The sequence below is a fragment of the Penicillium concentricum genome (genome assembly GCF_028827145.1).
Source record: "Penicillium concentricum strain IBT 3081 chromosome Unknown utg000002l_segment0_segment0, whole genome shotgun sequence".
Lineage (NCBI taxonomy): Eukaryota > Fungi > Ascomycota > Eurotiomycetes > Eurotiales > Aspergillaceae > Penicillium > Penicillium concentricum.
The window spans coordinates 6,253,327-6,278,006 of record NW_026622755.1 but is presented as its reverse complement, the minus strand read 5'-3'; the positions used below and the strand labels follow the sequence as shown (position 1 = coordinate 6,278,006).

General features: G+C 48.2%; 13 protein-coding genes across 13 annotated transcripts; 7 read left to right on the top strand and 6 right to left on the bottom strand.

Moving 5' to 3' along the window:
* Nucleotides 1–34: 34 nt before the first annotated feature.
* On the top strand, nucleotides 35–1,161 carry N7517_006083 (aldo/keto reductase; the record flags this gene model as incomplete). Its single annotated transcript, XM_056723813.1, has 2 exons — nucleotides 35–643; nucleotides 700–1,161. The coding sequence occupies 2 exons, from the start codon at nucleotides 35–37 to the stop codon at nucleotides 1,159–1,161; spliced, it is 1,071 nt and encodes a 356-aa protein (XP_056580063.1).
* Nucleotides 1,162–1,643: 482 nt separating this feature from the next.
* On the bottom strand, nucleotides 1,644–2,678 carry N7517_006082 (uncharacterized protein; the record flags this gene model as incomplete). Its single annotated transcript, XM_056723812.1, has 5 exons — nucleotides 1,644–1,727; nucleotides 1,788–1,985; nucleotides 2,050–2,424; nucleotides 2,489–2,547; nucleotides 2,603–2,678. 5 exons carry the CDS (start codon nucleotides 2,676–2,678, stop codon nucleotides 1,644–1,646), a joined length of 792 nt encoding a protein of 263 aa, XP_056580062.1.
* A 442-nt stretch (nucleotides 2,679–3,120) lies between these two features.
* N7517_006081 (FGGY-family carbohydrate kinase) lies at nucleotides 3,121–4,918 on the top strand (the record flags this gene model as incomplete). Its single annotated transcript, XM_056723811.1, has 2 exons — nucleotides 3,121–3,825; nucleotides 3,881–4,918. The coding sequence occupies 2 exons, from the start codon at nucleotides 3,121–3,123 to the stop codon at nucleotides 4,916–4,918; spliced, it is 1,743 nt and encodes a 580-aa protein (XP_056580061.1).
* A 526-nt stretch (nucleotides 4,919–5,444) lies between these two features.
* Nucleotides 5,445–7,311, top strand: N7517_006080 (sugar porter family MFS transporter; the record flags this gene model as incomplete). Its single annotated transcript, XM_056723810.1, has 5 exons — nucleotides 5,445–5,550; nucleotides 5,620–6,450; nucleotides 6,505–6,883; nucleotides 6,934–7,028; nucleotides 7,088–7,311. The coding sequence occupies 5 exons, from the start codon at nucleotides 5,445–5,447 to the stop codon at nucleotides 7,309–7,311; spliced, it is 1,635 nt and encodes a 544-aa protein (XP_056580060.1).
* A 1,183-nt stretch (nucleotides 7,312–8,494) lies between these two features.
* Nucleotides 8,495–9,448, bottom strand: N7517_006079 (Short-chain dehydrogenase/reductase SDR; the record flags this gene model as incomplete). The annotated part of the gene is made up of 4 exons (XM_056723809.1): nucleotides 8,495–8,502; nucleotides 8,552–8,861; nucleotides 8,904–9,325; nucleotides 9,385–9,448. The coding sequence occupies 4 exons, from the start codon at nucleotides 9,446–9,448 to the stop codon at nucleotides 8,495–8,497; spliced, it is 804 nt and encodes a 267-aa protein (XP_056580059.1).
* Nucleotides 9,449–9,853: 405 nt separating this feature from the next.
* Nucleotides 9,854–10,744, top strand: N7517_006078 (SDR family NAD(P)-dependent oxidoreductase; the record flags this gene model as incomplete). The annotated part of the gene is made up of 2 exons (XM_056723808.1): nucleotides 9,854–10,203; nucleotides 10,282–10,744. The coding sequence occupies 2 exons, from the start codon at nucleotides 9,854–9,856 to the stop codon at nucleotides 10,742–10,744; spliced, it is 813 nt and encodes a 270-aa protein (XP_056580058.1).
* A 284-nt stretch (nucleotides 10,745–11,028) lies between these two features.
* Nucleotides 11,029–11,941, bottom strand: N7517_006077 (class II fructose-bisphosphate aldolase; the record flags this gene model as incomplete). The annotated part of the gene is made up of 2 exons (XM_056723807.1): nucleotides 11,029–11,299; nucleotides 11,355–11,941. The coding sequence occupies 2 exons, from the start codon at nucleotides 11,939–11,941 to the stop codon at nucleotides 11,029–11,031; spliced, it is 858 nt and encodes a 285-aa protein (XP_056580057.1).
* An 846-nt stretch (nucleotides 11,942–12,787) lies between these two features.
* Nucleotides 12,788–14,597, bottom strand: N7517_006076 (Zn(II)2Cys6 transcription factor domain-containing protein; the record flags this gene model as incomplete). The annotated part of the gene is made up of 3 exons (XM_056723806.1): nucleotides 12,788–13,495; nucleotides 13,668–14,418; nucleotides 14,470–14,597. 3 exons carry the CDS (start codon nucleotides 14,595–14,597, stop codon nucleotides 12,788–12,790), a joined length of 1,587 nt encoding a protein of 528 aa, XP_056580056.1.
* Nucleotides 14,598–14,824: 227 nt separating this feature from the next.
* Nucleotides 14,825–15,968, top strand: N7517_006075 (SMP-30/gluconolactonase/LRE family protein; the record flags this gene model as incomplete). The annotated part of the gene is made up of 2 exons (XM_056723805.1): nucleotides 14,825–15,591; nucleotides 15,662–15,968. Coding segments are annotated over 2 exons (1,074 nt in total), but the record flags the coding sequence as incomplete, so codon positions are not given.
* Nucleotides 15,969–16,615: 647 nt separating this feature from the next.
* On the top strand, nucleotides 16,616–18,505 carry N7517_006074 (nucleic acid/nucleotide deaminase domain-containing protein; the record flags this gene model as incomplete). The annotated part of the gene is made up of 3 exons (XM_056723804.1): nucleotides 16,616–16,645; nucleotides 16,873–17,095; nucleotides 17,148–18,505. The coding sequence occupies 3 exons, from the start codon at nucleotides 16,616–16,618 to the stop codon at nucleotides 18,503–18,505; spliced, it is 1,611 nt and encodes a 536-aa protein (XP_056580054.1).
* Nucleotides 18,506–18,576: 71 nt separating this feature from the next.
* On the bottom strand, nucleotides 18,577–19,644 carry N7517_006073 (amidohydrolase family protein; the record flags this gene model as incomplete). The annotated part of the gene is made up of 2 exons (XM_056723803.1): nucleotides 18,577–19,473; nucleotides 19,534–19,644. 2 exons carry the CDS (start codon nucleotides 19,642–19,644, stop codon nucleotides 18,577–18,579), a joined length of 1,008 nt encoding a protein of 335 aa, XP_056580053.1.
* Nucleotides 19,645–19,911: 267 nt separating this feature from the next.
* On the bottom strand, nucleotides 19,912–21,012 carry N7517_006072 (ketopantoate reductase family protein; the record flags this gene model as incomplete). Its single annotated transcript, XM_056723802.1, has 2 exons — nucleotides 19,912–20,738; nucleotides 20,802–21,012. 2 exons carry the CDS (start codon nucleotides 21,010–21,012, stop codon nucleotides 19,912–19,914), a joined length of 1,038 nt encoding a protein of 345 aa, XP_056580052.1.
* A 390-nt stretch (nucleotides 21,013–21,402) lies between these two features.
* Nucleotides 21,403–24,459, top strand: N7517_006071 (uncharacterized protein; the record flags this gene model as incomplete). The annotated part of the gene is made up of 4 exons (XM_056723801.1): nucleotides 21,403–21,832; nucleotides 22,806–23,998; nucleotides 24,050–24,154; nucleotides 24,211–24,459. 4 exons carry the CDS (start codon nucleotides 21,403–21,405, stop codon nucleotides 24,457–24,459), a joined length of 1,977 nt encoding a protein of 658 aa, XP_056580051.1.
* Between the last annotated feature and the right edge of the window lie 221 nt (nucleotides 24,460–24,680).

The following is a 24,680-nucleotide window of genomic DNA, read 5'->3' as shown; positions in this document are numbered from 1 at the left end:
ACAACTCTAAAATTGGCGCTCGGTCATTCACACAATGGCTTCCTTTGCGACTAGAACGACTCGCGCAGCAGCGTTGGGAAAGTCGTTGCTCCCGACTCGACCGATTGTTGCTACTCGCGGGCTCACCACCCGCGCAACCTCCTACACACTCAATACAGGTGCAAAGATCCCCGCTTTAGGATTTGGTACATTCCAAGATGCAGATTCCCAGGAAAAGACTGTCAGCCTAGCGCTGCGAAAGGGCATGCGCCTGATTGATACTGCTCGTGTTTACGACGTTGAAGAGCAGGTCGGAAAGGGAATCAAGAAGAGCGGTATTCCCCGCGAAGACATTTTCCTCGGTACGAAGCTATGGTGCAACGACTACCACCCCGAAGACGTGGAGCGTGCTGTGGATGACTCCCTCCGTGACCTGGATACCCCTTACGTGGACCTCTTGTTGATGCACTATCCATGTACCTTCAAGCGCGGCGCCGACCGATTCCCTAGGGACGCTGAAGGCCGGATGATCCGCGGCGAGACCACCTTTGTGGATACGTGGAAAGCGATGGAAGAGGTGATTAAGACTGGCAAGGTCAAGGCCATTGGTGTTTCGAACTTCAGTAAGGGTGAAATCGAGACGTTGATTGAGAAGACTAGCACTGTATGTGTGATCCCCCAGATATCGCAGATTCGAACCGCGCTAATTTTGCCCTCCAGGTCCCTGCAGTCCACCAGATGGAGGTCCACCCCTATCTGCAGCAAAAGGGATTCAACAAGTGGCTGAAGGAACAGAGAATTCACGTCGTCCAGTTCAGCCCGCTGGGGAATATGAACGACTTCTATCGACAGACCGGTTGGTCCAAGGAGATTGCACACATGAAGCGGGTCATTGACCAGCCGATCATGAAAGAAATTGGCGAAAAGTATGGCAAGACCCCAGTCCAGGTGGTGCTCGCATGGGGGATCAATAGTGGACGCTCCGTCATCCCCAAAAGCGTGGTGGATTGGCAGGTTGAGCAGAACCTGGAGGCCGACTTCAAGCTGCAGGATGAGGATATGGCGAAAATTGAGACTTTGGATGCGAAGGCTCGCTTCAATGATCCCAGCTTGGACTACGAGTGGCGCCTATATAGTGATTTGGAAGGCATTGACGGCACCGTGAAGGGACGCACTCATTAGAAATTGTTTGCTACAAATGGAGTCAATATTCAATCTAATATAGCTTTTTCTTTTGTTAGCCAAATTCCTAGGGTTGAGCTAATCGAAAGGTACCCAAGATAGAGAGAAAGGGACTATATCCTTATATCAATTCTGACTTTGACATGCCCAAGAAACCATGGGAACAAGACCGACAATACCAAGCGCCGAAATGTAAGGTTGCAATATTTGGCTTTACCGTGTGCTTTTCATTTTGCTCAAGGAGACCACGTTTGAGTATTGAGAGGTCTCACATTTCTGGATCATTTCCTGGTATATTACGCCTTCAAGTTTGTACACACTGTGACTCCACAGAGTGAGCCTTTATTTGCTATCCCTACTCCGAAAACGAAAGAATAATGGTTGGGTACACATAAGCTTAAAAGTTTTGATTGAAGAGCTGCTAAATTACTTAAATTGCCTCTATGGTTACTTCTCTTCGTCAGATCTCAGACACAACTTGTTCAAGGTAGAGTAAATCCGCCATCGATAACCAGATTTGATCCAGTCATGTAACTAGAAGCATCAGACGCGCAAAATAGGTAAGCCTATAGGTCCAATTAGCTCACACACTGTATGTACCTGGAACCTTTGACGTATTTTCTTACCCCCTTTAGCTCATACGGAGAAGCAAACCGCCGGGCAGGAATTTGACCTAGCCACTTTTCGAGCATGTCTTTAGACGCATACTCCATAATCTGAGTTTGGACGTAGCCAGGAGACACAGAGTTGACCCGGCAAAAGTCTGCCCACTCGACAGCGAGTGACTTTGCCAGTTGCAAAACACCTGCCTTGGATGCATTGTACTATGGAGTGACGTTAGTCTGGGATGTCCAAGGAGGGTAATTTTCCAATTTCCGAAACACATACCGCAGCCTGTCGCTGGGGTGTATTCACCAGCAGAGCACTGACAGAGGCCGTGAAGATGACATTGCCATAGCCCTGACGCTTAAAGATCCTGGCAGCAGCTTGCGCTGTGTAGAAAGCACCATTGACATTGACGTCCATAATCTCCTGAAATTCGGTCGGAGTGTACTCTTCTCCTGCATGCTCAGAGCAGATCCCCGCATTGGCCACAATCACATCCAGTTTACCAAAGTCCTCGGCGACCTTGTTAATGGCCGCTGAGATTTCCTCGGGCTTGGTGACATCAGCCTGATAGGCGCGAACTTGGGTTTGGTATTTAGAAGCGAGCTCTTCCGCAGTCTTGGGAGTAGTTTCCGTTGTGCGATAAAAAAGGGCAATCTGAATGAGAGATCAGAGACAGCTTCTCTCATTTGAAAATGGAAATAGTGAACCAGGTACGCACTTTGGCCCCAGCTTCGGCGTACGCAGTAGCAACAGCCAAGCCAATCCCTCGACCACTGCCTACTACCATGTCAGCTAGACACAGCCAGAGAGATTAAAATTGGGTCTCATTTACCAGTGATTGCAACGACTTTACCGGTCAGGTCGAAAAGCTTCTGGACGGGGGCATCGTCAGGCTTGGAGAGAACCATTTTGAACAGCCAAACTTTTTTACTGTACAAAATCCTAGCCCCAGAGAAACATGGGATGATCTATTTATGTTCAATTTCCATCTTCACTTATCTTCATCTCAACAACCAATTCTATCACTTTCGTTGCGAGGAACAAGAACACGGGGGTCATCGCGGGGTCTGGGGTACGGGGCAATTCCCGTCTCGTGGATGGCCCCCCGTCTCGGGGCTGCCCCAACCATACCTTTCTGGAAACTCCGCAACAACCTCAACAGGCGAGATCGAAATGTATACGAAGATACACGATATGCTTGGTCTCCAACTTGACGATTTCTATACTGTTGTAAGGAAATCTCTTTCTTATTAGGTTTGCGCAGACATATTAACATCTCCCCATCCTGGGCGTCACACCTTCTACATCGTTTCCTAAGTGGAAAGTTGCTTCACCCGTCCAGCACTCAATATGGAAAGCGACATTGGGCTCCATTACATTGGAATTGATGTAGGCACTGGCAGTGCGCGTGCCTGCGTCATTGATTATCAGGGCAATATTGTCGGTCTCGCTTCCCAAAGCATCAAAACATGGCAACCACACCCGGAATTCTACGAGCAATCAACTGCAGACATCTGGAGTAGCATTTGCACGGTAGTCAAGCAAGCTATTCAAGAAGGAGACGTACCACCATCCAGTATCCAAGGTCTTGCTTTCGATGCCACATGCTCTCTGGCTGTGTTCAACAAAGAGACCAACAGTCCAGTCTCTGTGAGTGGCTCGGGAGGCAGTGGCGACCAGAACGTGATTCTATGGCTGGACCACCGCGCAGTGGCAGAGACGAAGACCATTAATGCGACCGGTCACCCTGTGCTCCAGTATGTGGGAGGCGGCATGTCAGTCGAAATGGAGATGCCCAAGATCCTTTGGCTGAAGAACCATATGGATGCGAGCAAGTTTCGGGACTGCGAGTTCTACGATCTGGCAGATGCCCTCACCCATCTAGCGACCGGAGAAAAGGCTCGAAGCTACTGCAGCGTAATTTGCAAGCAGGGCTATCTTCCAGCCGGCACAGACTACGGCGAAGAGGGGTGGCAGCTGGATTTTCTGAAGCAGATTGGCCTTGGGGATCTTGCCACCGACAATTATTCTCAAATTGGTGGTATAAATGGCAAGGTATGTGGTTTAAACTTTGTGCTTAACACCAACGCTAACCACTTGACATTGCTAGAACGGCCAATATCTTAGTGCGGGCCAGCGCGTTGGACCTCTGAGTGAAAAGGCGGCTATGGAGTTAGGGCTCTCACCCGGCATCGCTGTTGGTAGCGGAGTCATTGACGCCTACGCAGGCTGGATAGGCACAGTTGGTGCCAAAGTTGACCTTGGACTGGATGGTGCAATCGACGACAGAGAACATGTTTCGCACCGGTTGGCATTAGTTGCTGGAACATCCACCTGTCACCTGGCAATGACGAATAATGAGTTATTCGTTCCCGGGATCTGGGGCCCGTATCGGGATGTCCTTTTCTCTGGGGCGTATGTTGTTGAAGGAGGCCAGTCGGCAACCGGTGAACTCATCCGACATGTTGTTGAGAGCCACCCCGCATACTCGACAGTAGCCACAGAAGCAAAGAATGCTGGAATTTCAATTTACGATTTTCTGAACGACTACCTGCGTGAAGAGGCAAAGCATAGCGGATATGCCCATGTGTCTGAACTGGCTAAGCATTTCTTTTTCTACGGTGATCTCTGGGGCAATCGCTCACCCATTGCCGACCCGCAAATGAGCGGCGCGGTCATTGGGCTGAGAAGTGACGCCTCCACGAAAAGTCTCGCTCTCCATTACTACGGTGTCTTGGAGTTTATAGCGTTGCAAACACGTCAGATTGTGGATACTATGAATGAACACGGGTATCAAATCTCGACGATTTTCATGTCCGGGTCACAGACACTCAACGACCTCCTGGTTCGCTTGATTGCGTCTTGTTGCAAGATGCCAGTTATTGTACCGAAATATGTCCATGCTGCTGTCTGTCACGGTACTGCTATGCTGGCAGCTATGGCGGCCAGTGAGGGATCCGGGAAGGAATCAAAGGATCTGTGGAGTATCATGAGCCAAATGAGCAAGCCTGGCCGACGGGTGGACCCCACGGCTGACGCAAATGAGCAAAGGCTCCTCCAGGCCAAATATGAGGTGTTCTTGGACATGTGTTTTAAGCAGCGAGAGTATAGGGACCTGATAGATAAACGAATATCCGCGGTAGAGTAGAAAATCAAATTGCTTCATCCATGGACATCGCTATTCAATTACTTTCCAATCAGCAGATATAGTCTTAATCTTTGAGTAGATACGTGCCCAGGGAATCTATACACATTCGAAGTAACCCGAGTCATTTAGTCGTTCCCCGGGTCCACGCTCGCGGGGAAACGTCGGATAGTGAAGGTTCAATAGTAAGCCACAACATTGTCCACGGGTTGATTGTCCCCGTATCGAGTCACATACCACGAGTCGAACACAACCCCGGATGAGGGTGGACAGCTCTAGAGTTTGTCTCCGCAATTTCTGGATTCGGATCCTGGGGCAACTGATGTATTGATTCTCACATCACTATAGCTGAACCTTGAAATAAACTAGCTCTAAGGCCTATTTGACGTGACGTACGGCGGTATGAAGAGAGGATATAATTCCTGGGGCCCCGCGTTTCCCAAACACACCTCAAGTCTTCTCAGTCCACTTAATTGCCTTTGATCGTGATATCCTCATAAAGTGTCTTTTTTTATATGTCATGTTGAACATGATAAGTGACGAGCGGGCAAAATGGAAGATCACCGCGAGGCTGGAAAAGAAGAGCCTGTTGACAGCGGTCAACTGCCTCGCTGGTCTTGCAATCTTCTTTTTCGGTTTGTCAACCCCTATCTGAAAGACCATCCTTTTCATACTAGAATAACTAACCTTGCTATAACACACAGGCTATGACCAAGGAATGATGGCTGGAGTCAATGACTCCAAATCCTACGTTGAGCTGATGGGCCTGGGCTATGAGAAGAATGGATCAATCCATGTCACCAACACCCTCTTGCAGGGAGGCATCGTCTCAGTCTACTACCTGGGAACTTTGGTTGGATGCTTTATGGGCGGCTATGTCAGTGATCGATACGGCCGTATCAAGTCCCTTGCATTTGGTGCTGTCTGGGGTATACTTGGAGCTGCACTCCAGTGCACAGCAATGAACCCGACGTGGATGATCATCTCTCGTCTCATCAACGGTGTCGGGACGGGAATTTTAAATGTCACCGTTCCAGTGTATGGCTCCGAACTTGCGGACTACGAGTCCCGTGGAATGTTCATCGCTATGGAGTTCACTTTGAACATCGTCGGCGTGGTGGTGGCTTACTGGTTAGGATTTGGGCTTCGCTACATCGACAACGGGACATCCGAGTTCCAGTGGCGATTCCCCATTGCTTTCCAGATTATCATGCTATTGTTGCTAGTCACTGGCTGCTGGTTCTTCCCTGAATCGCCTCGTTGGCTTTGCATGGTGGGCCGTCGGGACGAGGCGACTTATGTTCTCAAGCGACTTCGTGGTTCGGAGAACACAAGTGCGGCCATGCAAGAAATGAGAGAGATTGAAGCTGTCGTCCGGCTTGAGGCTGAATCGGAGGAGAAAATGACCTACTTTCACATGCTATTCGGCATTGGTCAGGGAGACTTGCACATTGCGCGACGTGTCCAGCTAGTGATATGGCTGCAGATTCTGCAATGCTGGTCTGGAATAGCTGGCGTGACGATGTACGCACCAAGTGAGTTGAATGAGTGACTTTATCATATCTACAAAAGCTCTAATACGCTCGCAGCTATATTTCAAATTGCCGGATTCGATTCTCAAAAGACAATGTGGATCTCGGGTTTGAATAATATTTTCTACGCATTCGCAACCCTCATTTGTGTCTTCACTATTGATCGGATCGGTCGCCGGTGGACCCTATGGTGGGGAGCAGCAGGACAAGCAATTGCCATGTTCCTCGGAGGTGGTCTGGCTCGTGGTGGAATCAATAACCCAGACAACCAAGGACCTTGGGGCATTGGAGCAACATCCATGGTCTATTTGTATACATTCGTCTTTGGTGCTACCTGGCTCACCGTTCCCTGGCTTTATCCAGCAGAGATCTTTCCCCTCAAAGTTCGAGCCAAGGGTAATGCCTGGGGCGTTGTTGGCTGGAGTGTGGGAAATGGGTTTGTTTTGTCGACTCTGCTTTTAACAGGAAGAAACTGACATGCGTTAGAACATTGACTTTAGTTCTTCCATACGTCTTTGCAGCTATCGGGGAAAATACGCTACACGTGTTTGGTGCTGTAAATCTCATCAGCATCCCTATTGGTGAGAAGATCAACCTCTCTATTCTGTCAATGTGACGGGTCACGGCTAACGAATTTTAGTATGGGCGTTCTATCCTGAATCTAGTCAGCGGACACTTGAAGAGATCGATATGCTTTTCGCTGCAAAGTCGCCATTTGTCTGGGAAGCCGAAGCGAAATTCAAGACCATCATGGCAGAAAATCCAGACATTGGCCGTGCTCATCAGCGTCACTCCGTTTTAGAAGTCGAGAAGGGCTTACATGATATCGAATCTGAGCACGAAGAGACAGTTACTCGCAGTTAGATACCTCCTATTGGCTGAGATTCGTATAACGGAAAGTTCTTGGGGACCTACATGCATACGTTCCAAGTACCTGTCGCTTCAGGTTATTTCCCCCATGTCTATTGCGATGTGAATGATAGTATAAGGTTGGTAATTCAATGCAATAGGTCGCTTTAATCCATAACTGCGCTTCGTCTGGCGTAAAAACCACAGGTAGAATTTAGACAAGAATTGCGTTAAATTTTTCTACATCGAAACTACTACTTTACAACCACAATTGTAGAGTCCTCGGTAGACTTCCGCACCGGCTCATAAAGCCCAAAGCCCAACCCAACCCCTAAAGGGGTCGGGTTTTGGGCCCTATCCTTAGGCCCATCGATGGGGTATAGGCCTAAGGTAGAAGCCCACTGCGGGTTAATGGGCCCCAAATGGCCCAAACAGTACAAACATAAAAGTTGAACCCCCTTTTAGGGTTTTAAAATTACCCTTCGTTTTACCCCCGTTTCTAAGCCTTATCCTAAAGGTAATATTTAATTATTTTATAACTCATCATTATTTACTAGTTATCTCTCTATATCACGTTTAAACACGCGAGACAACGCGTCATTTAGTAAGTTTTAAATAATAGATATTCACTTAGAAAGTGGTGGTACTCTCACATGAATCCTAAATATATATCGGATATCAAAATGTATATTAACATTCTTTCGACCTCCACTGATCGGATTGTATTTAAAATTAGAGCATACACTTATATACCTATTAAAATCATAGATAATTAGTTTGAACTCTATACAATTACTAGAAGGGTCAGAATACAGCGATCATAAGATGCTAGTTGAACCCCCAAAATGGGCTTTAGGCTTTGCGGAAGTCTAGTCCTCGGTATGAAATGTACGACAAATGGGGAGGGAATTATTTCCGTTTATTTTTGTCCTTGACTTACGAGCTTGTCATTGCAGAAGGGTAGTGAATTTGGATTTTACAGATTACAGAGAGAGAGAGAGAGAGAGATTTAGCAGTGGGCACAAAATCATCTAATAGTGAAATCTTAATTACGGTTTGTACTGTCACTGACACCAATGGATATCTCGAAGAGAAGATATATTGAATAGTATTTAGTTCTCATTGGAACTAAGCAAAACATTTGGTGAAAAGAAAATCACATCTAATCTCGTTCACGCCATGAGACATTTATTTTTGTTTAGCAGACTATCCACATTAGTATCTTGAGATAATCACAGGTATTGAAATTACTTACTGCCAATCACGCCGTTCACTGGAATATCGATGGAAGTGGTGTAGCTGGCGGCGTCGCTCAGAAGGTACACATAGGCACCACCAAGCTCCTGGACCTCAGCCAATCGAGGCATCCCACCATAGTACTTGAGCTGCTGCTCCCAGTCCGGTTGTTGAGGTACCCAGTATGTCATGGCGGTGTTGACCAGGCCAGGTGACACGCTGTTGACACGGATACCGTACTGTGCCCATTCCATGGCCAAGGTGTGGGTCATGTTGCGAACACCGGCCTTTGAAGCACCGTAGGGAGCGGATGGAACGCGCTGAGGGGGCTTTTAGTATTGAGTGGATAGCAGAAGTAAATATAAAAATACCTTGTTAGGACGGTAAGAAGCCATAGAAGCTGTAAAAACCACAGAACCCTTGATTCCCTGCTTGATGAATGCGCGGGCAGCGGCGCGTGCGGTATAAAACGCACCGAAGAGGTTCACATTGAACAGAGTCTCAATATCCTCCTTGGTGAAGTCAAGGGCAGCCTTGTGGTGGGTACGTCCGGCGTTGACTACCATTCCATGTAGAGCACCAGCCTGCTCGATGATCTTATCAACTGCAGCGGTGATTGTGGCCTCCTCGGTCACATTGGCAGTGACGGCAAATAGCTTATTGGGGTATTTCTTCGACAAGGAATTGAACTCGTCTCCAGTCTCGCCAATGTCGATCGAGTAGACTTGATCCGCACCGTTGGAAAGACAGCACTCGGCAATACCCAAACCTATTCCGCGGTTGGCGCCGGTAACTAAAGCATTATGAGATTAGCTGGCCACTCTCTAGACGTTCGGCCTTCAGGACACTTACTGGCAATCACTTTTCCATTCAGAGCGACTTGAGTCTGAGGGACGGGAGTTACGTTGGCAGCCATGATACAGGATGTGATAAGTGTTTCTGATGAAGAACGCCCAGGTGATTGACTTGGGAAGAAGATTTGACCCAAAGATGTCGTCTTTATAAAGCTATGAAAGCTTGGGAAGGCCCTCATGTGCCCGCAAAGCACCTCATAGCCCATAACACAGCCCACATCATCACGCACGAGTCGGTGATGGTCCCGCGACGGTGTTGGAGAAGCGTGGGGGGGTACAGTGGAAGTGTCCCCGAGACGGCGACACGATCCACTTTGGCCTCCGATCCCCCGCAAGAAAGCTGTGGCCCGGAGCTCCAATTTTGAGATAACTGCCGCATTTTGTCTCATTTGACGAATAACACATTTGAATCTTCTCTCGCCTTTGTTTGGTGTTTCAAAGTTTTCCCCTCTCACTCAATTTGCACAATGGCTGCGCTGCCCGCTTGGAACCTGCTCAAAGGCAAGACCGCTGCCGTCACTGGTGGCACCACTGGAATCGGTCGCGCGATTGTTCTGGCATACATTGCTCAAGGATGCAATGTCGCCGTAAATCACCTGGGTCTGGCTAAGGACGAAGAACTTCGCCACAGTCTGCTCGAGGAGGTCAAGGCAATCGAGAAGACGGGCATCAAGACGGGCAAGATCCTCGAGCTCCCCGGAGACGTGACCAAACCGGAGACAAGCTCCAAGTTAATCAAGGAGGCTGTGGCGCAATGGGGGAAATTAGATATTTTTGTCGCTAATGCGGGTGTATTCAAACCAGCGGAGCTGTTGAAGTAAGTCATCGATCGCAGGATTTCGAGCTATTTAGTTCCTCTTCCGTCCATCAGAGCCGATATGCTAAAAAGAAATAGGATTCAACCGTCTCTTCTAGACCACACTGTTGATGTTAATATCAAAGGCACTTTCTACTCCTGCCAAGCCGCTGCGCGCCAGATGGTGAAACAAGGGCACGGCGGTTCAATCATCGGTGTTTCTTCCGTTAGCGCTTTGCTCGGTGGTGGGTTCCAAGCTCACTATACTCCTACCAAGGCCGGGATTCTCTCCATGATGCAGTCTATGGCTATCGCACTTGGCAAAGATAAGATCCGGTGCAATGCCCTGATGCCTGGCACTATCGGAACCTCGCTAGCCGCCCACGATATGAAGGACCCTGTCAAGATGGCAGCCCTTGAGGAGCGTATCCCTCTTGGTCGAATTGGGGATCCGAATGATATGGCAGGTCCGGCAGTTTTCTTGGCTTGCGAAGAGATGAGTCGTTATGTGAACGCAACGGGGTTGTTGGCAGATGGTGGAATGTACAGTAAATTGCAGTGAATACAGTCTGATTGCGGTGCCAAATAGGCAAATGAAGTCTATTTCTCATCAAAAATGCTTTCACTACATACATAACTTGTCAAGATATGTCGTAGTGGCCAAGATTATTCGGTCAGGATTCAACCAAGCATTCTTCTCAATGTTTCTCAATTTCGTTCAAATTTCTTTCCAGATCTATTTCATCTCTATAGTACAGTATAGTAAGAAGTCACGGCAAAGCTAATCCGTTCTGGCAGTCAAAAATTGGATTCCTCAACTTTGTCTCTATGTACATTTCCCTTACTTCATGCCTTGCCAGCAGAGCCGCAAATTTTCATCCACTTGACAGTCAGATCCGCCACCTTCTGAATACCCTCCTCTATCAACTGAGTGTGCGTCATTTTATCCACATTGGCGCGAAGATGGTCGTAGTAATCGTCTAGGACGAGACGGTTGACATTGATCTTGCTAACACCAGCAGCCACGCAACGCTTCATTAACTCAGGCGTAAACCCATTGGTACCATGCAGAGCCAGCCTGACTCTACCATTTGCCTGTGTACGAACACTCTGGAATCTAAACACGCAGGTATTAATGAGTGGTCTTGATCATGGTATCTCTCTTGACTTGCCTTTCAAAATCCAATTGTGGCCCTCGTGGGCCATACTCGCCGTGAACGTTCCCAAAAGCCGGAGCAAGCACGTCCACACCCGTTCCGACGAACTCATCTACCTCCTCAGCCGTCGTCATACATGCTTCCAGCCCCGCAGTATCCTGTACCCCATCCTCTCCACCTTCAATGCGACCCGGTTCGGCCTCGGTAGCCTTCTGCCGCTCGTTGCAATACCGCACCAGTTTGCGCGTCTTCTCCAAGTTGACTTCCTTCTCGTAGTGAGACATGTCAACCATGATACTGTCGAAAGGTAGCTCCGCTGCTCGTTTGATGATAGTTTCGGATTGCGCATGGTCGAGGTGGATGCTAATCGGTACGCTTGCACGCTTTGCGGCGTCTGCGGCCGTGCGCACGAGCAGACCATCCGTGGCCTCGATGGCCCATGGAAAGAATTGGATAATGAGGGGTGACCGTGCTGTCTCAGCTGCCCGCACTAGACCTAGGACATGTTCAATGTTGTAGGCGATGGCGGCGATGACTCCATACTGCCCGACTTCGGCATTTCGTAGGATGGCGATGTGACAATTGGATTCTTTCCAGGACATTTTGGGAGGGTGAGATAATCACGCTTTGTGGGAGCCAAGGAAATATAGTGAATTTAGGCTGGAATTAAATACAAATATTGTGACTGGCGGGCTGGTCGATATAAAGAGCTGTGATGACGATGGCCAGGAAATGGCCCCGAGACGAGGGAAGGCCCACTCTAGGCCTTTCTCCACGCAGAGGGGCAAGGAGGAGATGGATGCTCGTCTAGATCCAAATAAAAGGCGATGGGATATCTACTAATATTCCTATGCGCAATGAAAGCATGATTTATGATCCTGACTACGTTCTCTTTTTGCGCTGCAATTTTACCTAGCTACGCGTTCGACGTGTGCACTATTCACGAGGATATGACCATGTCATGAAACACACAGCAAATAAATTATACATATGAGAACAACATGAGTCCACGAGGAAAGGAATTACATGACTGAAATCACAATGCCAGGGCATCTGCGGCTTAAAAGGACTTCTGCATCTCCCAAATCTGTTGTAACTCAACCCCCATAGATTTGACTGGCCAGCCACTTCGTTCTCGACAGGCCTCCAGGAGCTCTATAATAGCCCTTCTAGCATGGGGCTCTTGTGCAAATCTTCCCGCTATGTCTGTGTAAGCCTAGTTCTCTCTCGGAATTATAGAAAGTCACATACCTATAAATAAAGCCTGTGAAGACATTATGCTGGACGCATTGTCCTTCAAGGTCATACCGATAGCACAAATCTTCTGCACGCAGCGCGTTATTGTGCTTTGTCGCTCAAGATGTCGCTCCAATCCGCCTAAGCTGGGTTCATGAAAGACCAAGAGGAGACACGATACGTTGAAAAATTGGACCGCGACAGCTGCATGGCTAAATTAGTTTGTTTCCACCGGCCATAACAAGGTTTCCATGAGAATACATACCAAAAGCTGGTGGACTAATCCATATGGGCTGAAAGCATGAGGCCTCGCGTGACCTAACCGGCAATGGGGAGAACTCAACGGTCAGATGCCGTTGCCAGTCTTCTAACATAATCCGAAGTCGCATTGCTTCATTAATTTGATATTGGATGTTTTCTTGGGTTGTCACAGTGGCACAGTAACTGACCACCTTTGCGGTGATATAGATAGAGCGCGTAGCGAGCTCGTGCGGTAATAACGCAGAGAGAGGCTTTTGTGGAACCCAAAACGTAAGAGTCTTGCGTTTCTCGCGGAAAGCAGCCCATATGTCCTGGCACAGCCATGCCCACCAGACGGCTGAGCTTAGCCCTCCAGTTTCTCCGTGTATCGTTTGAGATCTTTGGATTAGGAAGACTCCTTCTAGGTGACGCTCCCAGTCATCAGTAGAGTTGTCGAGCATTTCATAGGCGGAAATTATCAAGGCAGTTGAAAGCAGCTCCTGGCTCATCTTGTAGGCACTAGACTGCATAGCCCTTCCCACGTAATGGAGGGTTTGGTAGTAGTATTGGAGGGCTCCTTCCGGCTTGCTTGTGATGTCTTGATCATCTAGACTAGGGTTTAAGGCCAGGTGCCGAAAGGCAAGAGCTAGTATGGCATTCAGAAGCCCAGCATTGTGCAACTGGAGCCCAGTCAGTTTCCAACCCAAAATAATATCCATTTACCAGGACTCGACTTACCGCTAGGTGCGCAACTAGCGTAGAGAATTTTTGGTCGGGTCAAAAAGATCAATCTGTGAGGGAAGGTTATCAGGCGAGGGTACACCAGTTAGGAAGGTAAGCGCGGTGACCTACCCAGGGGCTAACGTGATGTATAAAATGCTCAAACAACGTTTGCTCCGCCGGTGAAAGCTCTATTGGTTCCCGTGACTGCCAAAGCTGTCCATCCACCAACGCGCTGCGCTCAGTGAAGGGGCCATCCGTCACGTCCTGGGTGGCAGTCACATCTTGACTGGCGGTCCTGCCAGCAGGGCCATCTAACACCTGAGTCGCTCGCTGTAGCGAGCTGGGCTGTGGTGGACCATCACCACTCTGGTATCCAAGCGTGAGGGGTTGGGTCTCCCAGGTATCAGAGAGAGTCGATAGCTGTGGGCCATCGCTGGGAAAGCCACTTGCTAGTAGCCCTAACCATCGTACTGCCGCTAATGATGCGGTGGATGGTGACAAGTAATCGCCATGCACACCTTCCGGACTCTGGCTCAGAATCTGCTCGTTCTCCAGTTGATATTCCAGCAGGTCTGGTGGATGGGGATCAGGGTCCGCTTCCGAAGCAGTCCCAGCATGATCAGAGGCTCCATGCGGTTGGTAGTGCACTGGACCTTCGTTGTAATCACTTGAGATATGGTCAATGTCCCCCGCTGGAGGCGATGTTTGCTGCGTGTTTGATGAAATAGGAAGATCCCTCGGACCGGCCTTGTTGGTGGCTGCAGAGTCGACGTTGTGTTGGCTCAAGTTGGCGTAGTCACATATCTTTTCCTTTTTGGCACACGGGCCACATGTCGGCTTAACTTCATCACATTTCATGTGCCGCTTCCGACACGTCAGGCTACATAGGCTGCGTCAAACACGGCACAAGTTTTGAATGCAAGGTCCTTACCATCCGTCCTTAGTCCGCAACCCGCGCCCTCGGGACTTTCGCTTGCGTTGCCATCTGGCGGGCGAGCGTGGGCCAGCCATGGAGTCATCATTCCATGTATTACATATACTGTCGAGAGTCGAGCCCATTCTGAATGCCGTTTGCTGTCCTCGTCTCGAGGAACCTGTTCATGTGAAGACACGTGATCCCCACGTTCGGGGCTACCTCGGAGGTTGGGGTTTCCCAGCCTTGGCTGTGGAGAGAAGCGCGGGGTGTCCCCGAGACGGTCTCAGCCCACTTTCAGCATTCCCAGATAAACTGGAGAACACTCAGGGATTAAGAGTTAATTTTATCTCGTTTTTAACTCTTCTCTTAGGAAACACTCTCTAGCTGTATTGCGCAACCTAAGCTGAACAGAATCTTGCGAAACGCGTCGAGCATCCCTATCTTCACCATGTCACCACAGATTAACACTCCATTTCAAGCCCACGACGCACGATTTCACAAGATACTGGGCTTATCTCCATCATTAGAGCTATTAGCAGAGAATCACGACTACGCCTTCGCCCACGAAGCCGGAATCTATATTCCCAGCACCAACCACCTCTTCATCACCAGCAACAGATGCACCAGTCCAGACGGACAGCAAAAAGTGCACATAACTCGAGTTGATCTCAACGAGTCCCCTGCAACTTATGAAGAAATCTCCACCGACATACCTATGGGTAATGGAGGAATCAACTACGGCTCCGACCATGCCATCTTCTGCGCACAGGGTTCCATGATTCAGCCGAGTGGAATATATCAGATATCACTCACAGCTCCATACGAGTCAGAGCTGCTAGTTGGGAGTTTTTATCGCCGGCCATTTAACTCCGTGAACGACGTAGTCGTGCATACGGATGGATCGATCTGGTTCACCGATCCCATCTACGGCTCCGAGCAGGGTTACCGACCAGCGCCGTGTTTACCAAACCAAGTGTACAGATGGTGCCCCGCTGATAATTCCATTCGTGCGATGGTGGATGGTTTTGGAAGGCCGAATGGCATCTGCTTTTCGCCGGATGAGAAGGTCGTCTATGTTACTGATACTGATCGTGTTCATGGGGATGGCACTATCGATGACACACGGGTGTCCTCGATGTATGAGCTTTGCCCCTCCAAATATTTTGGTCGATAAGTTTGGATAGCTGACTCGAGATCAATATTATAGATACGCCTTTGATATCTCCATGTACCATGGAGAGCCATTCCTGATAAACCGTCGGCTGTTCGCGATGGCAGATGCTGGCATCCCGGACGGGATCAAGTGTGACATTGACGGAAATGTATATAGTGGGTGTGGCGATGGAATCAATATCTGGTCCCCTGGGGGTGTTCTCCTCGGTCGAATTATAATTGAAGGAGGTGTTGCAAACTTCTGCTTCGGGAAGAATGGGCAGATATTTGCTCTCAATGAGCATCGCTTATGGAGGGTTAGTTTAGATAACGGGGTGAAGGGAGCACTACTTGGGATATGAGAATTTTTACTTTAGTTAATACAACTTAGAGTATTGATAGAGATACATCAAGAATGAAGATGAAACCCTAATGAAGGTATATCTAAGTCATGAAATTACATCCGGAGATAGCTGTTGTATACTCCTAATTCCTTAGGACTGGTGATTTGTTGAATGTCCCACTAGGACCATGTCTCTTAAGACCTATGGGAATCGCAGAAAAGCGCCATCGAAGAAGGAACAAAGCGGATGTTGGAAGAGTTGGTTTAGTATCTCAGATTGATTTTGAAGATCCGATAGTTGATATTGAGATGACTATAACTTGTTAGTAGGATGGAGATAGTGAACCCTTTCAAAGTGGTGCTTTTGGTTAACAGGAATTGAAGAAGAGCCAAGAATATGTCGCTGTAGGTATTCCACTCAACTACCTTGAATTTAGCCTCGAATATTGGATTTACAGAGGGACTGCCCTTTTGGGCTTTTGTCGTTTTCAATTCATAAGTTAGGATAGGTATGAGTAGATCAACACAGTTGGAATTGCACACCGGTTTTTGGGGATAAGCCTGTTATGCCTAAGGCAGCACATTCGCATCTACGGAGTACCGGGGTTACCAATATGCATGTATCCGCATACTCATCTGCCACGTCACAGAGAGCCCTTGACCATCATGTTTTGTTTCTCTTTCTATCAGATGCATGTGTGTGTGTGTGTTGCTAGCTTCCAAACATTTGATTGAAGCCACGCTGACAATTTCATTCCTTCCAGTGATGCAATCTTCTTACAGTTGTTATTATATCATCTGTTCATGGTTACTTGAGTCAGATGTTGCCCTCACAGGAATTCTATCAAGCGGTTCGGAACCTACGGAAGCTAACAGATCAACCATCCCAAGAACACTCTTATCGAGACATCCTACCTTCCCAGTCAGCAAAGCACTCACTGAAAGCCGAGGACGAGATGCAGCTTTCCGATGATATTGCCTTCTTAGCTCAACGGGAAGAGGGTGTCGAATATGTGACAGCTGTGACTCTTCAGGAGAAGGCATATGGGCTTGTCATCTGTCTCGCTAGCAACCACACGCCACCAAATCAAACAGTCCACGAATTGAACGAAATCATGGCTTTGGTGAGCAAATACGCATCCGAAGGTAATTTCTTGCTTCCATGCAAATAATGTATTCAGTATGCTGACTTATATAGGAAAACACCGGGCTGAATTTCGCGCCAAAATCTTCGACATGGTTGTTGATATTCGTGGTGATCGAATTCTTGCTAGAATTCGACCCCCTTGGTTGCCACAGCCTAGCCACTATTACAAGCGGAGGCCCTTTCTGCTCTCACAGGTTCAGGCATTTGTTAATGAGATTTCTGGGATTGGTAACCAGTTACCGGATTTTGAAATCTTGGTGCAGCAGGCGCGCCAGCTGATAGCCTGCCTTTTGCCTTTCGAAGAACATGATCCCCAGAGTATGAGAAAGGAGCACCTGAAAGATGTCATAGTAAGGTGTGCTAGGTTGGCTGACGTTGGTGGGACGGGATTGCTAGAGGAACACCTTCGACGGCTTCAAGTTTCCCCCCAAATCCGCGACAGAGGTGGAATACGTCAAATTGACAAGCTTGCACGATACTTCTTTGTATGTCGAGATCTTATCAGAGTTGGTAGACGTCCAGAGTACAAATCCCTTTTCTGCAACATTGCCATTAAAACGTTGAAAGCTTCTGAAGGGAGGAAACCACAAGGTTTTTCCTCTATGTGCTTTGTTCACGCAGAGATGCAGCAGATTGTGCATTACATGAACCATCCTCATGATCCTAGTCCGCGGTTCATCGGATGCAGCAAGTCCGCATGCTATCTCTGCGATATGTTCATACAGAAGCACAGCGGGTACCGAATCTCCCATGCTCACCGGCGGCTTTATCATCAATGGACTTTACCTGATCTGGATTATTCAATTTCCGAAGAGGCTCAGCGGGTGCAAGTTATATTGGACTCTATGACCAAGGAAATGGCTGCTATCGTCAGAGGGTTCCAGTCAAGTCTTCGCGCACCCAAGCAGCACGGAGCGGAGAGCCTGGCATTCTTACCTCTTACTAGTGGCTCGACGGCGAGCAATACTTCAACTGTCACACAACAACGTTCTATATCTCAAATTTCCCCCATATCGAGCCTTGAGTCGCATGATGATACCGAACCTGCAAACAGTGCCTTGTCCAAAAATAGATGCGAGGACCTGTCTAGCAAAAGTGGCAGTGCGTCTTATCTCGTTCTCAATCAAGGCGACTTGCCATATTCAATTGATATCAAGGACATTGAACACGCTTTTTTTGTTCAGATCGATGCAATTATTCTTGATATTGCCTTCGTTACTCGTGGAAAGCTTTCAATCCACCACGCAGTGGATAATACACGGCCCCGAGATATTATAGATATCTGTCGGCTATCTACAATTAGTGAAACAAAGGTGGCTACTAGCTCATCTGTATTAGCTATGCAACTATGCTTGCGTCATCCCAATGGTTTTACAATGATTCTTGACTTTGTCCAGGATGAGGTTTGATTTATTCCAAAAGTAATTATTCCCGTCCTTCCGGGTGACTAGATTGGCCATAAATTGCTTGCAATCCCAGGCTATCCACGAGTTACCCCAAGAAGCTCCTGTGCGTTATCAACCAAAAGCTGCTTCGTTTTTTCCAATCCAAATAGACTCTCTAGTCCCTCATCCACTCTCTTAGCCAGTGACTCAACCAGCGCTGCAGGGGTATATGGATAGTCACTCCCATAAACTAATCTAGATGAATCAACCAGCCGTAGAAGACCATGAATCTGATCCGGAAATGGCACACCCGCAAGATCAAAATAAAAACGCGTCTGCAACAGCTTCTTGATCTTCGCTGCGTTAATCCCACCCCCCGAACCCGGAATCATAGACGAGAACGCCGCGATCCTCTCCATAATCGGAGGGAAAGTCGCACCACAATGACAAACCACGAAAGTAATCCCAGGACATCGTTCGACAGTCCCAGAAGTAAGCAAATCCATAAGCGCCCGTGTCGAATCGAACATAAACTCCATAATAGGTGCAGGAACACCAGGGAGCGGTATCACCTTTTCAACAGAATCGTCGTCATCACCATGCCGGATAAGACAAGTAGTCGGGTGAAATAAGGCAATGGCTTTTCGCTCACTCAATTTGTCAAAAACGCGTGTAAAGCGCTGATCGCCAGGGTAGATGCCGTGCGAATTGGTCAGGATCTGAAACCCCACTGCGCCAAGATGGTCCAGTGCATAGTCTATTTCTGCAAGGGAGCCTTCGACGTCTGGGAGGGGGAGGGAGGCGAAGAAAAGGAAGTGGGTTGGGTGATCGGCGCAGATTTTGGACATGTCGATGTTGGCGCGGCGGGTTACGGATCGGCCTTCTTCGTTGTTGCCCGGCGTTAGATGGGTTGCTGGAGATGACATGCTCAGGACTGATTTCTTGATTTTTAGCTTCTTCATTAGGTTGATGTGTGCTTCAGCGCTCCATTCCTGGGTTCTTGTGTTTAGTACGGGAATTCGATATGAAGTTCAGGTTTAAGAGGGTCTCACTGGGATCGCGGGCATTCCATCTGGGTGGCCTTTGCCTGCAAAGTCGCTTTGTAGGCAATACTCGCGATACGAGGGTGGCACGCAGTGGGTGTGCACATCGATTCTCTCCATTTTAGATCTTGCGAGTGTGTAGTATTTTCTGAGGGCTTGCTGACATTGGCGAGTTTATGTACTGAGATTGACTTTCCTAGTTTGGATTCTTCACCGGTTTTCTCATGAGACAAGCACTTGTCGCTTACCGACTCCATGTCAAACACAAGGATGCATGTCGTGTTACCACTCCTCGTTCTTTATTGCCAATGCCGTGGAACAATGAACCCAACAGGCTGGTTTGGCAAATGGTATAGCTTTGAAACGGATCGCGGTTTAGATAAATGACTATATCAGATCTAGTTTTGGCAGTTCCTTCGGCTCAACAATCAATCCTCTTGCAGCCAACAGCCGCGCCTGGGTGAGTTTCAGAAACCGGTACGTATTATCCAAAATCGGTGTGCTCACACCCTTCTCCCTCCCAACACGCAAAGCATTCCCCAGAATAACCTCCACCTCCATGGGATTCCCTTTATCCACGTCCACCAGCATACTTGGTCGGAAAGACAACTCGAGAGGAGTGATATCTATTAGCTCATCCACAATTCCCGGTCCGAGATCATACCCATCCGCCTTCGCAATGGCGGCCATCTCCATCATACCGGGTCTAATCAAACTATTCTCCCCGCCGAATCGCCGAATCGCAGCACTGTCAAGCTGAGTGATAGCGCACATCGGATTGAAAATTCCATTCCAGAGCACCTTTCGCCAGCGATAGAAGACTATATCATCAACGACCTCTGCATCGACGACTTTGCTCCCGTTATAAATTTTCGCGAACTCTTCGAGCTTGGTGCGCTCGAATGCCGCGTCCACGGATGGATTGTGGAATGTGCCGATGTGGAAGCGATCATGGTCGTCGTGTACCACATGGCCGTTGTGTTCGTGTGCGCCGATGAAACTTGGCGCTGACAACACGACGTTTGTGGGGAATGCAGCGATGATTGGTGGTTCGATATACAGTCCATTTTGGAATAGGACGATCGTTGTATGATCTGGTGTTATCGCTGGAGATATGATCTTGGGGATGTTGTTCACTTCCGGGATGTTCTTCATTGTGACAATCACATAGTCAAATGGAGTGTTGGGGTCGGCGAGGGGGACCGTATTGACGACTATCTATGTGTTAGCTTTGAACTTGGCTGTTTTTCGCATGTGACTTTTCGAAGATTACATACTTGCGCTTGGTCTCCAGGATGATAATTTTCCATGGTCGATGGACTCAATTTCGAATCCATGCTGGACAACCTGTTCATAATTGGACCGGAGAACAGAAGTGACAGACGCCTCTCCTGATCTTTCGAGGGCGACGCTGACCATCGTCCCCACACCACCTGATCCAATCACCAACACTCGGCGCTTTGCCATGCTTGTAGTATCTTCAGACATGTTGAGCTTGTGACACTGGAGACAGTTTCATGAACAATATGCTTTCGAATTTATAAATCACCCAACACCCCACCGAGATGCAATGCGGGAGCAGGCCGATGTCGCATCTGATTAGCTCGGGATCTACTTCTTCCCCTCTTATCTACATTCTACCGCCTCTCACTGGATGACCACGCCGAAATATTTTCATCCCCAATTTGGTTGTTGTTATCGAGTTTGTAACACTTTTGCGTTGAAGTCGGAAACTATACCTCCAAACCAGTGTTCCACCATGGACGCGTCAAACTATATTCCCATCAACTGATCGGATGATAAAAAGTGATGTAAGTAACATGGCCTTTCAAATAACCTCAAATCATCACCTATGCATCTCCAAAATAGCAATTCAAGATGAAGAACCCAGTGAAACAAATGCGCTTCCCAGAGCTCGAGAGCTTCCTCGACTACGTGAAAGATATCGCAGAGACCTCTGGCAGATGGGTCAACTGGCAAATAATCCGTGGCAAGCGCCATGTATGGTGGGAGACTGACCGGGACGTGCTATCTCGATGGGCGCAATCTATCATCGAAACAGAAGAGCGCCTGCGCGAAATCACTCAACACGAGAGCTTCGTCAAGGACTGTATCCAGAAAATCAATGCGCGGTCCGACGAAGCAGCCAAAACTATTCTGACAGATTGGATCGAGGACATGATATCGCTGGACCACGAATACTCCCGTCTCGAGCGGATATACGACACCATGGTAGCGGGTTGTCCTGTCAGCCCTATCAAGAGTGGATATCTGTGGATTCGAAAGCAGCCGCAGTGGCATCTTAGAAGTGAGTGGTTACAAGAGGATTGTGCGCGACGTGGCGGATGCTGTGGTCGTCCGTGCAAATGTTGTGAGAGACCACCTGACCCGACGAGGAAGAAGGGTTGGGGTCATTGTACGGCTCAGTGTGCTTGCTGTAATGTTGAGCGTGGACGTCGATTGAGTGAGAGGGAGCTGAGATTGTTGCAGCCGGATTTTGATCTTACTGTTTACCCATGGAGTGATTATAGTCGAGAGATGTTTCGTGCGTATATCTGGTCGCTTCACTAGGCTTTTTTGATAGTTTACTTCGAAAAGATGTTGCTTGGATGTCTGCTCGATATATAGTTCTAGTTGAGAAATCGAGTCCTGTATTGTGCCTTACATGGAGTCCAGTTCAAATACCGCAGCAAACAATCAAAACAAGGAGGGCTGCATATCCTGGGCCTGAATATGCAGGTCACGATAGAACAGAGGCAATTTTGACCGCAATAATCCAGAGTCCCCTACCAGGTATATTGCAGTATCCTGATTTATACCGCTTACCATTTGTCACCAGTTACTTCCTCTTATCACTCAAAGGTAAAATTGGTTTGCAAGAGCTTGTGAAGGCAAAGTCAAAGATACCTGATTGTAGTAACCGTGCGAATCAAAGATGAGGGGAAGCTTCTCAAAAGCCGAAGTCCGCCAAGCCGGCAAGTTTCACACATCCTGATTCGACCGAGTTGTTAGTATCAGGATCACCTGGTATACTTCCAGTTTCCCCGCAATATATTATTGATAAGGATTGTATCTTCGACAGGGCATCAGATTGCTTAAAGGGAGACTGCTATGCCCATATTCGCCCAAGTTCACTCTTTCCAGCTAACCCTCAACTATGGAGAACAACGCCGATCGAGATGAGACCATTTGGCCTCCAGGAACAGTCATACTAGAGAATAGTAAGTGACCACTACCAAACAATACTACGATACAGATATAACATGAACTTACCAACTCAGTTCACCAAACCAGAGACCAATTAGTCCTCTTCCCCACCCCATCATCCGACCCCAACGATCCCCTCAATTGGTCAACATCTCGCAAAATTCTTAATTTCACTCTCGTCAGCTTCTTCGTGCTATGGACCTTTGTACAACTCGACATCGGCTTCACAGCATGGGGCCCAATGCAAGAACAGCTCAACTTCACACTCGATATAGTAAACGCTGGAGCAGCCATCAACTATGCCGGTCTAGCCGTGGGCTGCATTTTCTTCATGCCCCTAGTCCACAAGTACGGCCGACGCCCAATCTACATATTCAGTGTCGCCCTGCAGTTTGCATCATGTATCTGGCAAGCCCAGACATACACCGCCGGCGATCTACTGGGCAGCAACTTGATCTCCGGCATCGGCGGCGCAATCAGCGAGATCATCGTGCAGGTTACAATCGCTGATATGTTCTTCGTGCACCAGCATGCCACAATGAATGGATGGTATGTCATCGTTCAGTCAGCAGGGGCTTTCCTTGGTCCCGTGGCATCGGGATACATTGTCGTCGCACAAGGGTGGAGGTGGATGTGGTGGTGGTGTGTCATTTTCTTCGGCGTCACACTACTCTGTGTGGTATTCCTTTTCGAGGAATCGAAATATATCCCTGTTCTGGATGGTCGTGACGTTGTCGAGGATGCACAAGTGACTGGGAAACCATCTGAACCAGCCAAGGACGGGGACGTATTGGATTCCAAGGGCGCCAGTGAGACAATCACTAGTCGCGTACCTACCAACCCGAACATTCAGCTGAAGACGTATTTCCAGCGGATGGCTTTGGTGACTGTCACTGACGAATCGCTGTGGCCGCATTTTTATCAACCAATTGTGGCGCTCTTTACCTTCCCGGCTGTCGCGTATGCGGCTATCACATACGGGTCTACACTGAGCTGGTTCGCGATCATGACTTCGCTACAGGCTTCTTACATGATTCTACCGCCTTATAACTTCGATGCTGTTGGGGTTGGGCTCATGAATGTGGCTCCATTTGTTGGTGCTGTTCTCGGTTTCCCCTTTGGTGGACACTTGAGCGATAAATCCATTTTGTGGTTATCCAAGCGCAATGGCGGTATCTACGAGCCGGAGATGCGTCTTTGGCTTGCTCTACCTATTGCCATTGTTAGCCCTGTGGGAATTCTAATGTTCGGTTTGGGTATTGCCTATGTGAGTAGCGCGATCAAAACATGGAATTTGCACCTTTTTAACACTATCTAGGGAGCGCACTGGGCCCTTCTTGCCGTGGGATTCGGATTCTTTGGATTTTCACTTGCTGCCATTAGCGGTATCACGCTTTCGTACCTCATGGATTGCTATCAAGACGTTGGTTGCCTATTTCATTTTGGGTGGGTATCTCTTGCTAACTTGATGGCTTCTAGATTATCGGTGACGCATTGGTCGGAGTGATCTTTATGCGAAACATTTTCTCGGTGATTGTACTTTTTGTGTTAACGCCCTGGGTTGAAGCGATGGGCATGCGAGACTTGCATATTCTGGTTGCTGTTATCGCGTTTTTGATCCTATTGATCCCTGTCCCCCTTCTCATCTGGGGTAAGAAAGCCAGAATTGCTACGGCGCCGAGCTATAGGAGAATGGCGGCAAAGCAGCTTAGCCATCGGACAATCTAGATAGTAACCTACAACTTGAATATACGACAGATTGGAACTCGCCTTTGTGTTTGATGAGACTCTGCTTTCTTCAAGCAAAGGACACCTGAACAATGACATCAAGAAATGGTATAATATTTTGAGACAATCTCATGAAAGTATTTAAAAGTAATAAGACTATATAGTAAAGGCGTTAAATGTTAATGAAGGTATCACAAAGAAGAATATAAATGAGCGTGCCA